The sequence below is a fragment of the Suncus etruscus genome, chromosome 3 (genome assembly GCF_024139225.1).
Source record: "Suncus etruscus isolate mSunEtr1 chromosome 3, mSunEtr1.pri.cur, whole genome shotgun sequence".
NCBI lineage: Eukaryota > Metazoa > Chordata > Mammalia > Eulipotyphla > Soricidae > Suncus > Suncus etruscus.
In genome coordinates, this window is record NC_064850.1 from 67,331,493 (window position 1) to 67,345,657 (window position 14,165).

General features: G+C 47.4%; 1 protein-coding gene across 2 annotated transcripts in view; it reads right to left on the reverse strand.

Moving 5' to 3' along the window:
* PPP1R12B (protein phosphatase 1 regulatory subunit 12B) overlaps positions 1-804 on the reverse strand; it is a 254,079-nt gene extending 253,275 nt beyond the window's left edge. For both annotated transcript variants that reach the window (XM_049770622.1, XM_049770621.1), the window contains exon 1: positions 505-804. In XM_049770622.1, the coding sequence (XP_049626579.1) occupies positions 505-798 (294 nt within the window). In that variant the 5' untranslated portion in view covers positions 799-804. The remainder of the gene's footprint in view (positions 1-504) is intronic.
* Between the last annotated feature and the right edge of the window lie 13,361 nt (positions 805-14,165).

Genomic DNA, 14,165 nt, shown 5'->3' on the forward strand with positions numbered 1-14,165 from the left:
ACTAGATAGCCTAGTCAAGACACAGAAGGGTTTCTGAATCCATTTAACCCCACGAAAGACGAGGCTCGAGAAAAAGAAAGGGAGGGGGCTCTCAGGAGCTGCCCCATTCTTTTCAGGGTCACAGGAGAGCAGACAGATCGGCCCATCGTGGAACGGGCCTGGGGCGGGCCAGGAGGGCACCGGCGTGCACGCGCTCCCCGAAAGAAAAAAAGCACAGGCACAGAGGCGCGGGCTAAAATCTGCAGGAATGAACCCGGGGGGACCCAAATCCCCGGTAACCATGACAACCCCGGACGGTGGAGGGAAATACAAACACTGACCGGGCAGCGGGTGCCACTCACTGGCTCCCTGCAAGGCGGCGACCCCGGGGTCGAGAGACAGACTGACAGACTGACAGACAGACAGACACACAGAACAGACAGACAGACAGACACACAGAGAGACAGAGACACAGAGACAGAGACGCAGAGAGACAAAGACGGGGCGCGGGGGAGTGGAGCTCACCTGGTGCAAAGCTGTCAAGCCGTCCACGTTGACCGTGTTGATGTCGGCGCCCCGGCTCAGGAGCTTCTTGACTTCTTCCGTGTCCCCGCTCGAGCAGGCGGCCAGGAAGACGGCGCCGTCCTCGAAGCGAACCCGGGGAGCCCCGCGACGTGACGGCGAAGGTCGCCCCGCGCCCCGGCGGCGCTCCGCGGGCTCCTGTTCTGTCAGCGAACCCCGCCAGCGCCGGAGCTGCTCAGCCCGCCGCATCCGCGCCGACTCGGCCCGCTTGCCGCCGATGTGCTCCAGCTCCGCCATCGCTCCGGGGCCCGCCGCCGCTTGCAGACTCGACCGCCGCGAGGTCGCGGTTGTGGCTCCGATTGCTGCTGCCCGCCTCTGTCTCTCTCGCTCTCACCCTCCAGGGCTTTCAGCCGGGAGCAGAAGGCGGAGACCCCTGGGCCGCCATCTTTACTCCTCCCGCCGCTAGCACCGCCCACACGCTCGTTAAAGCTTCACCATGCGGACGCTGCCCGCACCTCGCGGCCTCACGGGAGTGGTAGTCCAATGACCCGCTTTTACGGCGCGTCGGCCCCTGAAAGAAACTACAAATCCCAGAATGCATCGGAAAAGAGAGGCGGACCGGCTGAGCGCCTAACTTCACCGCCCAACCCTGCGGGGGTCACCTTTGCCCTAAAGCCAGAAGTGGGTTTTTTTTTTTCCTTTTTTTTTTTTTTTTTTTTTTTTTTTATCGAACTGGCACTAGCCTGCTGGGCATCTTGGGAGTCGTAGTTTATTCTTTCCCTGACTACCAACTAATCTTTGCTCCCTAATAATTACATCAATTATTTCAAGTGAAAAATCAGAAATTATGACTTTTTTTTTTATGACTATTGGAGAATATAAAGCATAAAGTACCTGACTCAAATACATACCTGTACTGGTTCTACTCTGAGACACTACCACACTGATAGTTAATCTTTTTTGTTTTGTTTTGTTTTGTTTTTCTGCCACACCAGGTGACACTCAGGGGTTACTCCTGACTATGTTAAGAAGGACCTGGGTTCGATCCCCAACATTCCATATGGTTCCTGAGCTTGCCAGGAGCGATTTCTGAGCTCAGAGCCAGGAGTAACCCCTAAGTACCGTGGGTGTGGGCAACAAACAAACTAAAAACAGTAATGTAGCAAAAATAAATGAAATCAATTTATGTATAATGTCTTAAAATATTTTACTTGATCTTTAGAAACCACACAGCCCTGCCTCCTCCAACACTGCCAGGAGCATCTGCTGATTACCAAGCCAGCGCTACCCAAGGACCAGTAGGTATGATGTAAAAACAAATCCAAAAGCATTTATCAAAATTTAAAAAATGTATTTTCTCTGAAATATCTTCCCCAATCAAGTCTTCTGAGAATGAACTTATGTAACCAACTCATTGATCATTAAGATTAACTATCAGGGAGCCAGAGCAGTGGTACAGGCCAAAGGTGTCTGCCTTGCACCCTAGCCTAGGACAAAATGCGGTTTGATCCCCTAGGCCTACTGTCTCATATGGTCCCCCAAGCCAGTAATGATTTCTGAGCACTAGCCAGGAGTAATCCCTGAGTGTCATCTGGTGTGGCCGAAAACAAAACAAAAAGTTTAAATATCAGTGTGGTAGTGAGAATTTGTAAAGCTCACAGTTTGATCCACAGTGCCAGAAAGCAGGAAACAGAAAACAAAAAGATGCTGCAAAACAAAAGTTTCTGCCCTGTGTGACCCAATAAACAAAATATAAATTATAGAAGTACTTAAAGACAGAAGCAAGAGAGACAGCTCAATGGGTTGGAGTATATGTTCTGTATGCAAGTGACCCAAGTTTGATCCCAGACACTGCATGTTTCCCAGAGTATATCCAAAAGTGATCCCTAAATACTAAGAAATAACTCCTGAGAAGTGTCTGGTGCTTCTCAGAAGAAAGAAAATTTTGCCATTCAAAACAAAAAGGGAAGGAACCTGGGGCCGGAGAGATAGCATGGATGTAGGGCATTTGCCTTGCATGCAGAAGGACGGTGGTTCAAATCCCGACATCCCATATGGTCTCCTGAGCTGCCAGGAGCTATTTCTGAGTGTAGAGTCAGGAGTAACCCTGGAGTACCACCAGGTGTGGCCAAAAAAAAAAAAAAAAAAAAGAGGGAAGGAGCAAAGGGAATTATGATATGTAAAATATGCCAGAAGATAAAAGATTAATATTTGATGATTTTTTTCCCTGTGAATCTGAACCAAGAATTATAATTTCATCAATATTATTGTATTTTAGACAGAGTAGCAAATATATTGGCAATTTCTAAGTGCTACATTGGAAAGTTTGTGAGTGCTTTTATCTAGATGTTCAATATAAAGATATAAAACAGATGGTCAGGGTGAGAGAGATAGTGCAGCAGATAAGGTGCTTGCCTTGATGAACTGGTTTCAATCGTCAGCATCTCTTACTATCCCTTAAGGCCCACCAAGAATAAGATCACAGAACCAAGGAAGACGTCCTGAGTACCCAACTACCCCCAAATTAAAAATAAGGCAAATCAAAATTAAGAGAAAAATTTGTGGACATTGCTAATATAACTAAGGTCATATGAGATAAAAAGAGGTGGGGAGGCAGGAAAGGTGGGAAAGGGGGAAAAGAAAGCATATAGATATGAGTAAATACTGTCAAATAATTCTATGTATAAATACACTTTATTTTCATTTCTAAAATGTACTAGGTCAGACAGCTATATTGTGTCCTTGTATAAAGAACCTGTTATTGGGGCCGGTGAGGTGGTGTTAGAGGTAAGGTGTCTGCCTTGCAAGCGCTAGCCAAGGAAGGACCGCGGTTCAATCCCCTGGCATCCCATATGGTTCCCCCAAGCCAGGGGCAATTTCTGAGTGCTTAGCCAGGAGTAACCCCTGAGCATCAAACGGGTGTGGCCCAAAAAACCAAAAGTATAAATTAAAAAAAGAAAGAACCTGCTATTAAATAACTTCTCACATAAAGAGATCAATTATAATTTTAGAATATTTCACTTTTGTTTGTTTTTCGGTCAGTCCCGGGTTGGCCTCATAAAAGGCAAACACCTTACCTCTATGCTTTTGCTCGGGCTCCCTCTTTTATTTATTTTTTTTAATATTCCACTTTTAAAAGCAGTGGCACCAGTATAGTTTACATAAATCTTTCAGCCTGGTTGGTACTCCACATAACTCCCTCTGGTGGACAAATGAATACTGTGCATATAGCACATGAAATAAAAAAAATTTTTGTTTGGGCCAGAGAGATAGCATGGAGGTAAGGCATTTGCCTTTCATACAGGAGGTCATTGGTTCGAATCCCGGCACCCCATATGGTCCCTCGTGCCTGCCAGGAGCAATTTCTGAGCCTGGAGCCAGGAATAACCCCTGAGCACTGCCGGGTGTGACCCAAAAAAAAAATTTTTTTTTGTTTGTCCAATCCTTTCAGTTTGGTTTCCTAACCTTGTGGTATTTGACCACAGTAAAAGCTAATGGTATTGTCACTGTTATTTAACCTTGTCTAGTAGGGTTGGTTGCAAAAAATGAGAGGGACACTGTAACTTGTCCAGGTTAGAAGCTATCCTCAAGAGCCTAGAACTCAGGAATTGAACACAATTTCTGCTCCCCACTCTGGTTCCCTGGATCCAGACATGTGAACCATTGTTTCCATTAGTATGATTTTTTTTTGGGTGGGGCGGTTGGGTCACACACAGCATCGCTCAGGGGTTACTCCTGGCTTTACACTCAGAAATCACTCCTGGCAGGCTCAGGTGATCATATGGGATGCCAGGAATCGAACCAGGGTGTTCCTGTGTTGGCTGCATGCAAAGCAAATGCCCTACCGCTGTGCTATCTCTCAGCCTCATCCATTAATAGTTGTTTTTTGCTTGTTTGTTTGTTTGTTTTTGTTTTTGGGCCACACCCGGCGATGCTCAGGAGTTACTCCTGGCTGTCTGCTCAGAAATAGCTCCTGGCAGGCACGGGGGACCATATGGGACACCGAGATTCAAACCAACCACCTTTGGTCCTGAATCGGCTGCTTGCAAGGCAAACGCAGCTGTGCTATCTCTCCAGGCCCCATTAATAGTTTTTTAAGAGTTAACAGATATGGGGCCAGAGAGATAGCATGGAGGTAAGGCATTTTCCTTGCATGCAGAAGGTCATTGTTTTAAATCCCAGCATCCTATATGGTCCCCCGAGCCTGCCAGGAGCAATTTCTGAGCATAAAGCCAGGAGTAACCCCTGAGCGCTGTCGGGTGTGACCCCTCCCCCACAAAAAAACAAAAAAGAGTTAACAGATATATCATGAATTAACAGGTACGTTAAGAGCAAAGCTGATTCTTTACACTGACTGTATAGAAAAAGGAGGTACAGTAAATGCACAGGCCCTTTGCCTGGTCTGTATTGTGAATTGGGGACAAAAAATAAAAAAAAAGTAAAATAGTTATAAATAAAACTATTTTGTTTTTAGTTTCTTAAAGTATCTAAACCTATGCTAACACCAGACTAGCATTTCCACATGAACCAATTGACTAGAGTTAGCAGAAAAGGACATAGGCTCTTTGATAAGACTGTCTTGCTCTTTGGCATATTAATTCATCTTAGTACTTATAGGTTTTCATAGTTTCAGTGACAAAATCCTTAATGTAGAACCATATATATTCTTGTTTCTTTAAAAAAATTTATTTGAGGGCCCGGAGAGATAGCACAGTGGTGTTTGCCTTGCAAGCAGCCAATCCAGGACCAAAGGTGGTTGGTTCGAATCCCGGTGTCCCATATGGTCCCCCGTGCCTGCCAGGAGCTATTTCTGAGCAGATAGACAGGAGTAACCCCTGAGCACTGCCGGGTGTGGCCCAAAAACAAAAACCCCCCAAAAAAATTTTTATTTGGTTGCTTGTTTGATTGATAGGTTTGGGGGTCACAGTGCTCCAGGAACCATTGGCAGTGCAGAAATCAAATTGGAGTCAGCCATATTTCAAAAAAAAAAAAAGATCAAAGCTAGGATATTTACATAGTGGTCATAGGGTGAAAAACAATCAGCAAGCACTTAAATAGTTATGAGGTCAGAGTAATCTCCCATTCTACCTTGGCTCACATTTGTAGCCTCTATTATCTAAACTAAACTAAATATTAAAATCATAGTCATGGGGCCAGAGAGATAGCATGGAGGTAAGGTGTTTGCCTTGCATGCAGAAGGATGGTGGTTCAAATTCCTGCATCCCATATGGTCCCCCGAGCCTGCTAGGAGCGATTTCTGAGCACAGAGCCAGGAGTAACCCCTGAGCGCTGCTGGGTGTGACCCAAAAACGAAAAAAAAAATTATAGTCATCTCCTAACTTCCTTGTAAGGAGACTTTTGCAGCCCTGATTGTCTAAACTAGCTAAATTTGTTTTACCCGGGGGACTGTCCCAACTGTGGGGTTTTTATTAAGGGAATGATTTCCCATATCTCAGGGGTTACTCCTGACTCTGTGCTCAGAAGTTACTCCTGGCAGGCTTGGGAAACCATATAGAATGCTGGGGATTGAACCGAGTTGGCCATGTGCAAGGCCCTATTCTCTGTACCCCCTTTATTTTTTCTTTTTTTTTTTTTTTTTTTTTGGTTTTTGGGCCACACCCGGTAACGCTCAGGGGTTACTCCTGGCTATGCGCTCAGAAGTCGCTCCTGGCTTGGGGGACCATATGGGACGCCGGGGGATCGAACCGCGGTCCGTCTCCTAGGCTAGCGCAGGTAAGGCAGGCACCTTACCTCCAGCGCCACCGCCCGGCCCCCCTTTATTTTTTCTAAAGGTGACCTAGCAGTGTCAATAGATACATGGTCTTTTTGTGGTGTGTGTGTTTTCAATGGTTGAAGATGGTTTCTAGGAGCAGTTCCAACAGGTTAGCCATCTCCAAACTTGATACAGATTCTTGGTGCTGCAAAAAATTATCAACAAAAGAAATAATATTCTAGGGCTGGAGAGAGAGCATGGAGATAGGGCATTTGCCTTACATGCAGAAGGATGGTGGTTCAAATCCCAGCATCCCATATGGTCCCCTGAGCCTACCAGGAGCAATTTCTGAGCACATAGCCAGGAGTAACCCCTGAACGCTGCTGTGTGTGACCCCCCCAAAAAAAAACCAAAATAAACAAAACAAACAAAAAAATAATATTTTAATTCTTAAATTCTTTAATTTTTTTTGGGGGGGGGGGCGGTTTGGATCACACCCTGTCCTGGCTCTGTGCTTAAAAATCGCTTCTGGCAGGCTTTGGGAGACCATTTGGGATGCCATGATTCAAACCACAGTCTGTCCTGGATCAGCTGCATGCAAGACAAACGCCATACCCTGTGCTATCTCTCTGGTCCCAGTTCTTACAATTTTATATTGTAATGGTCTCTCAATTTCCAGCTTTATAGGATTGAGTATACTATACAGGCATTTGCTTCTCTCACTCTTTGTATTTGACATGCCATAATTACAATAGTTAATATATTAATTTTGGGATGTACAAAATTACTGCACCTCCACTGCACCACATCCACCAGACCCAAAGCCCTTCCACAGTGGTCCTAGTGTCCTTCTAGTTTGCCTCTTCCTCCCAGTCAGGAGTAAAACCTGACTGATTACAGCCCGGGGGGTGGGGTGGGGGTGGCTCCAAACTAAAAACAGCTAACTTTATGGAAAAAAATGTTATGTATTTTAAACTTCTACCCAATGTAAGGATACCATTTGCCTATCTATCCTTCAACAAATCACTTCACTTTCATTGAAGAAATTTAATACCTTTCAAGTTTATCTACTTTGTTCTTTAGTGACTGGTAGACTACTTTGAGCTAGCTTCTGCATCGTTTACATTCCTCCATGTCTTATACTGTCCTCTAAAACAGCAATATCTAGGTGTGAAAATTTACAGATATATAATTGCCAAAAATGAGTTTTTTGGGGGTCACACTGGGCGGCACTGAAGGGTTACTCTTGGTTCAGCACTCAGAAATTACTCCTGTAAGGTCAGGGCACCATATGGGATACTGGTGAGTGAATCTGGGTCGACCGCATGCAAGGCAAAAAGCCCTTGCCCGCTGTGCTATGGCTCGACTCCCTTCTCTTTTTTTAAAGATGAAAAACATACATCGTTATCCGCATAACTACTGACAGCACTTTTGGTGATTTCTATAGCTTAGTTACTATACCAACACTGCAATAACATCAGGGTGGCTATAACTTTTCAGGCTGATTTCATAGTCTTTGATTTTCTTTCCCCCTTTGGGTTACACCTGGCGGTGCTCAGAAGTCATTCCTGAAAAATAAAAGAGGAGGAGGAGGGGGCCGGCGAGATGGCGCTAGAGGTAAAGTGTCTGCCTTGCAAGCGCTAGCCAAGGAAGGACCGCGGTTGGATCCCCTGGCGTCCCATATGGTCCCCCTGAGCATCGAACGGTGTGGCCCAAAAAAACCAAACAAAAAGATAAATCAAGTATCATGCATTGACTTCTCAGATAGTGTTTTTGACTTAAGGGCCCAGAAGGATAGCCAGAACTCCAGAGCGCCGTCGGGTGTGACTTCCCCAAAAACAAGCAAGCAAAAATATTTCTGCTTCACAGTTCCTCCTAGGGAGTGATCTCCACCCTGTCAATCACTCCATCAGGCCGCCCCGCCAACAGGCCAAAACCACCCAAGAGTTCAACAGCAGAGTCCAGAGAAGGAAGCGACCGGCGCGCTACTTTGAAAGCGGCGCCTGCGGAAGGCGGGCTCATAGCATTGACCAATAGGAGATACGGAACGATATCGCGAGAGTTGCGGTCAGATCTCGCGTGAGCTGCGAACCAATCAGAATCCTTCCGGAACAGGAAGTGGACCTGAGCCAAGCCGGAGGGCGTGAGCGCGCGGGCTTTCAAATGCGACTCTCAGCTGTGCTTCGTACACGGCGGTGCTGAGACGGACGAGGCGGCGTTGGGTAAGACGCGGACTGGTCCCCCAACGAATTGCCTTGACGGGGAAAAGCTGTCGGGGCCTGAGCGGAGCACAGCGGGTAGGACGCTTGCTTTGCATGCAGCTGACGCAGGCTCGATCCCTGCGCCACATTCCCCAGCACGTTCCTGAGCAAACACCCCCCATCCCACCCGAATGCCGAGAGCGGGAGGAGGCGTTTGGGCTGGATGCTCTTTGGTGCCCGGGGAGCAGGAAATTGGTACCTAGAGGGGCCTGGAGTCGGGGGATGGTTCTTTGAGGCTCACAGGATAAAGCGATTGCTGATGAGACTTCATCAAGTGCTTTCACCTAAAGCACAGGCATCGCCCTGCTGGCTGCTGTGGACTCATTTCTTTTGTTTGTTTTGTTTTGGGGTCACTCCCGGCAGCATTCAGGGGTTCCTTCTGGCTCTACGCTCAGAAATCGTAGAAAGGTTTGGGGCAACTTTCTAAACTGCAGCTTTATCTGGTCTTGGTGTGGAGTCTTGGTTGCCTTTTTCACCCATACTGCCCATTCTTTTTTCATAATATGCATCATGTCTTTATTCTTTTGTTTGGTTTTGGGCCACATTTGGCAGTGGTCAGGATTTAATCCTGGCTCTGCACTCAAGATCACTCCTATCTGTATTCAGGCAACTCACCATGCACAAAGCAAGTGCCCCTACCTGGACTGTCTATCTCTCCAGTCACATCTTTATTCTTTTTTTGTTTTGTTTTGTTTTGACACTCGGGTTACTCCTGGCTATGCACTCAGAAATGGCTCCTAGCTGGAGGGGACCATATGGGACGCCAGGGCATCAAACTGTGGTTTGTCCTAGACTAGCGCTTACAAGGCCTTACCTCTAGCACCACCACTACGGCCCCACATCTTTTTACTTGGTATACAATCTATAATATAAACTAGTAGACATTTTAACTCTAAGGAGCTTGCAGGTGCTTTATTGAGGGGGGGGGGTATACCCGGTGGCACTTAGGGGTTACTCCTAGCTCTGTGCTCAAAAATTGTTCCTGGCAGACTCGAGGGATCATATGGGATGCTGGAGATCAAACCTGGGTCTGCCCAGGTCAGCCACATGTTAGGCTATCACTATACTATCGCTCTGGCCCTAGCAGATGCTTCTATAGCCAAATAAAAAATTTTTGTGGGGGAAGGCAGCTCCCAAGTGTTTGTTTCTGGGCCACACCTGATGGCACTCAGGGCTTACTCCTGACTCCACACTCATAAATCATTCCTGGCAGGCTCAGGGGACCATATGGGCTATTGGTAATCGAACCTGGGTCGTTTCTAGGTTCCTTTTTTTTTTTTTTTTTGGTTTTCAGGCCACACCCGGTAACGCTCAGGTAACGCTCCTGACTATGCGCTCAGAAGTCGCTCCTGGCTTGGGGGACCATATGGGAAGCCGGGGGATCGAACTGGTCCATCCTAGGCTAGCCCTGGCAAGGCAGACACCTTACCTCTAGCGCCACCGCGCCAGCCCTGTTTCTATAAGGCAAACACCCTACCACTGTGCTATCGCTTCAGCTCTGTCACCAGGGATTCTTGATCAAACCATGCTGGTGGTTCAGTGCAAGGGCCTGAGAATGCTGTTGCTGATGCTGCTACACTGAACAGTGCCCTGGGGGACCTTGTGGTGCCAGCTATTGAACCTGGGTTGGGTACATACTAGACATGTTCTCTACTCACTGTGATCTCTCACAGCTCCCAACTTTTTTTTGTGTGTGTGGTTTTTGGTTCACACCCGGCAGTGCTCAGGGGTTACTCCTGGCTCCATGCTCAGAAATTGCTCCTGGCAGTCACGTGGACCATATGGGACACCGGGATTTGAACCGATGACCTTCTGCATAAAAGGCAAACGCCTTACCTCCATGCTATCTCTCCGGCCCCAGCCTCCAACTTTTGGTACTTAAAATCTTCCACATTGCTTAATGTAGCCTAAGACTAGGAATTTTCTCTTGATAATCCCATCTATGTTGTAATTCTGAGCCCCAGTTAAATGTTGTGCTTCCAAGTTAGCAAGCTCTTCATGTTCCTTGGTAATTGTTGGGCTATCTTAGCTTAAAACTCTGAAACTGGAGGTTTCTGAGCCCTATAGGCATTTGAAGAGGTTATTTGTTTTGTTGTTTATTGCAAGGGTCTGAGGATGCAGTCTTATGATCTGAACACTTCAAGGATCCTGGTCAGCCAGGCCACCGGGCAGTGCTCAATAAACCTTTTGGTGCCAGGATCATACTGGTGTTGGCTGCTTTCTAGGCATGTATCTTAAACTTCATGTTCACGTGCTTATTTCTTTCTTTTCTTTCTTTTTTTTGGGGGGGGGGCCACATCCGTTTGATGCTCAGGAGTTACTCCTGGCTAAGTGCTCAGAAGTTGCCCCTGGCTTGGGGGGACCATACGGGACGCCGGGGGAATCGAACCACGGTCCTTCCTTGGCTAGCGCTTGCAAGGCAGGCACCTTACCTCTAGCGCCACCTCGCCAGCCCCATTTATTTCTTAAAATACGTAGAATTGCTTAGAATTGGTGTCTGGAGGAAGTGATGGAAAGGCCAGAAAGCCTGCTTTTACTTTCAGGGGCCCTAGTTCTGTCCCCTTCACTACCTGGTCTCCTGAGTACAGAGCCAAGAATTGGCCACCTTGTCCAGTGGAATTGACAGCTTGCTTTCCTGATAACCCAGAACATGGGATATCATGCTTTCTCAGTACTTTTTTTCCTCAGTTTTTTCCTTCAATTTTATTTTAGGCACTGGTTTACAAAAGTGTTAATATAGGGTTTCATGCATAAAACATTTCAGCACCACACCCTCCACCAGCGTGTCCAATTCTCTTCAAAATTACATATTCCTCCTTCTCTTTAAACTCCCCCCACATTTCCCCTCTGAAGACCAATTTTCAGGCTCTGTTGCCTTATTCTCTAATATGTTTGTTTATATATCCTACATATGCAGAAGATCTTTCTGTGTCTATCCTCTTCTGACAAATGTTACTCAGCATATTTTCTAGATCCATCCATTATAACAGTAAATTGCTTGATGTCATCTTTGGCTTTTTTGGGGGGGTTGAGTCACACCCAGTGATGCTCAGGGTCACTGGCTATGTACTCAGAAATCGCTCCTGGCTTGGGAGACCATATGGAACGCCAGGGGATCGAACTGCGGTCTGTCCTAGGTTAGCACGTGCAAGGCAGATGCCCTACTGCTTGCGCCACCGCTCCACCCCCCAATTTCATCATTTCTATTAGCTATTGTATCATGTTATATTGATGTGTCATAGTTTCTTTATCTAGTTATCTATTCTTGGGCACTTGGGTTTTCACAGATTTCACAGATTTGACCTGCTATGAATAGTGCTGCAATGAACATAAAGGAACACATGTTTTCAGAATAGAGTTTTTAGGTCCTTAAGATAGATCACCAAGAAGTAGAATTACTGGGTCATATGAAAGCTTAATTCCTTGCATTTGGGGGAGAAGGCTCGGGTCACACCCAGAAGTGTTTCTGGGCTACTCCCTGCTCTGTCCAGGAATCTCTCTTGGTGGGCTCAGGACCATATGGGATGCTGGGTATCGAACCTGGGTTGATCACATGCAAGGCAAACACTCTACTCACTGTTTATTTCTCTGGTCTCAATTCCTTGCTTTTTTGAGATGTGTCCATACTGTTTTCCATGTCTCAGGCTCTTTTCCCTCCAGGTTCCAAGACAGTAGAATTGTCAGGATTGCCTGGTCCTGGGATTTAAACTTTAGCACTTAGTTTCATACTTGCTAGCAAGTACTTTAAGTCACTCTACTGTGTATCTGGCCCAAATATTCTTGTCATTCTTATAATTATATCTATAAAGTAATAACTTTTTTATTTTAAATTTTTTTTTTCTTTTTGCTTTGGGCCACACCCAGTGGCACTTAAGATTTACTGCTGGCTCTGTGCTCAGAAATTGCTCTTGGCACACTCGGGGGCCATATGGAATGTTGGGGACTGAACCCAGGTTGGCCATGTGCAAGGCAAGCACCCTACCTGTTGTGCTCTCCAGCTTCTTAAATTTTCTTTTGTTTAGTTCTTGGGCCCCACCCTGTTGTGCACAAGTTACTCCTGATTCTGTACTGAGGAGTACTCCTGGTGGTACTCAATGCAAGTATGGGATGTTGGGGATCGAACCTGGGTCAGCCACATGCAAGGTAAGAACCCTACCCGTTGTTCTTCTCCAATAACTTTTTTTCTTTGATCCACACTGGTGCTGCTCAAGCTTCTACAGGATCAGTGTTGGGTGGGGTTGCTCCAGGCAGTGCTCAGGGGACTTTGCAGTGCCAGGGATTGAATTCAGGCCTACCATGTGCAGAGTAGATGTTCTAGTCCAGTGGTCGGCAAGCCGCGGCTCGCAAGCCACATGCGGCTCTTTACACTTTTTTTTTTTTTTTTTTTTGTTTTTTGGGTCATACCCGGCGGTGCTCAGGGGTTACTCCTGGCTGTCTGCTCAGAAATAGCTCCTGGCAGGCTCGGGGGACCATATGGGACACCGGGATTCGAACCAACCACCTTTGGTCCTGGATTGGCCGCTTGCAAGGCAAACACAGCTGTGTTATCTCTCTGGGCCGGCTCTTTACACTTTTTTATGCGGCTCTTCTGTGTGCTGGGCTGCCGCTCCAGGAGTCAGGACTCTGCCCCTAGGCTCTGTCAGTGCATGCCCTGGGTGCAGCCCCTGCGGCTGGCTCCACACAGCTCCAGTCAGGTCATGTGGTATCGGGGAGCATGACTTTCTGTGTGGCACTGCAGCGTTGAGGCAGCATCCTCTCTGTCTGCTGCCCTCAGAAGAAGACTGCGCCTCCTAAATCAGCAGCAGGTCATCCAGTAGGTGTAGCAATGACTTGACCTACCTGCCTCTGGGTACTCAATTTCTGTCACAGAAAAAGGAAGGGTTTGGAGGAAATGGAGGGGATGAATATGAACTATATACCTCTGGAACTTGGAAATGAGAGATGTGGGCAGGGCCAGGGAGAGACCCCACCAGGGATCCATGCTAATTCCCTGAGTATGCATGCGGCCACCTCTACGTGGTTGGTGGAATCAACATGCTGTGGTGTCAACAGGTTGGTCCACTGCACACCGTGTTGGGTCCGGAGTCATGAAGGCTCGCCTACTGCACAGCTTGTGAAAAACACCTTGGGAGGTCCTACTGGCCCAAGATCCTAGTTGCAAGCTGTACACAAAACTAGGGTGACCAGAGGGGGATACTCGGTGGAACTGGGGCCAGGTGTAGCCCCCCACTGAGACCCAGCGCCTAGCGCAGGGATACGCATCAATCCGGAAGAAGAGTGGGCGCTATGCGGCCCTGGCCTCGCAAGCAGGGTACTTCCACTACTCTAGCAGCAGCAGTTTCCAGCCGCTTGAAGGGTACAGGGTCCTGACCGATGGGTGGAAGAAGTGTTGTGCCTCCTTGAAAGATGGGGAGGCGGTCAGGATGGCTGGGCCGACCAGGATAGCCCCCTGAGTCGGCCCAGATAATTGAAAAAAGTGCCGGCAGTGTTGATATGAGCCACTGTGTACGTTGTCCTCCATCAAGACCCTGGCTGACAGGCGTGCTCCTGGGAGGGGAGCTAGGAACGGTTGCTAGGTGGGGGTGCAGCTTGGCAGCAATGCCAGGCTAGCCCCAAATTAAAGAGTGGGAGTGGCCGAGGAGCTGCAGAAGACCCCACAATGTTCTGGTCATAGTTGGGTGCCTTCTCCC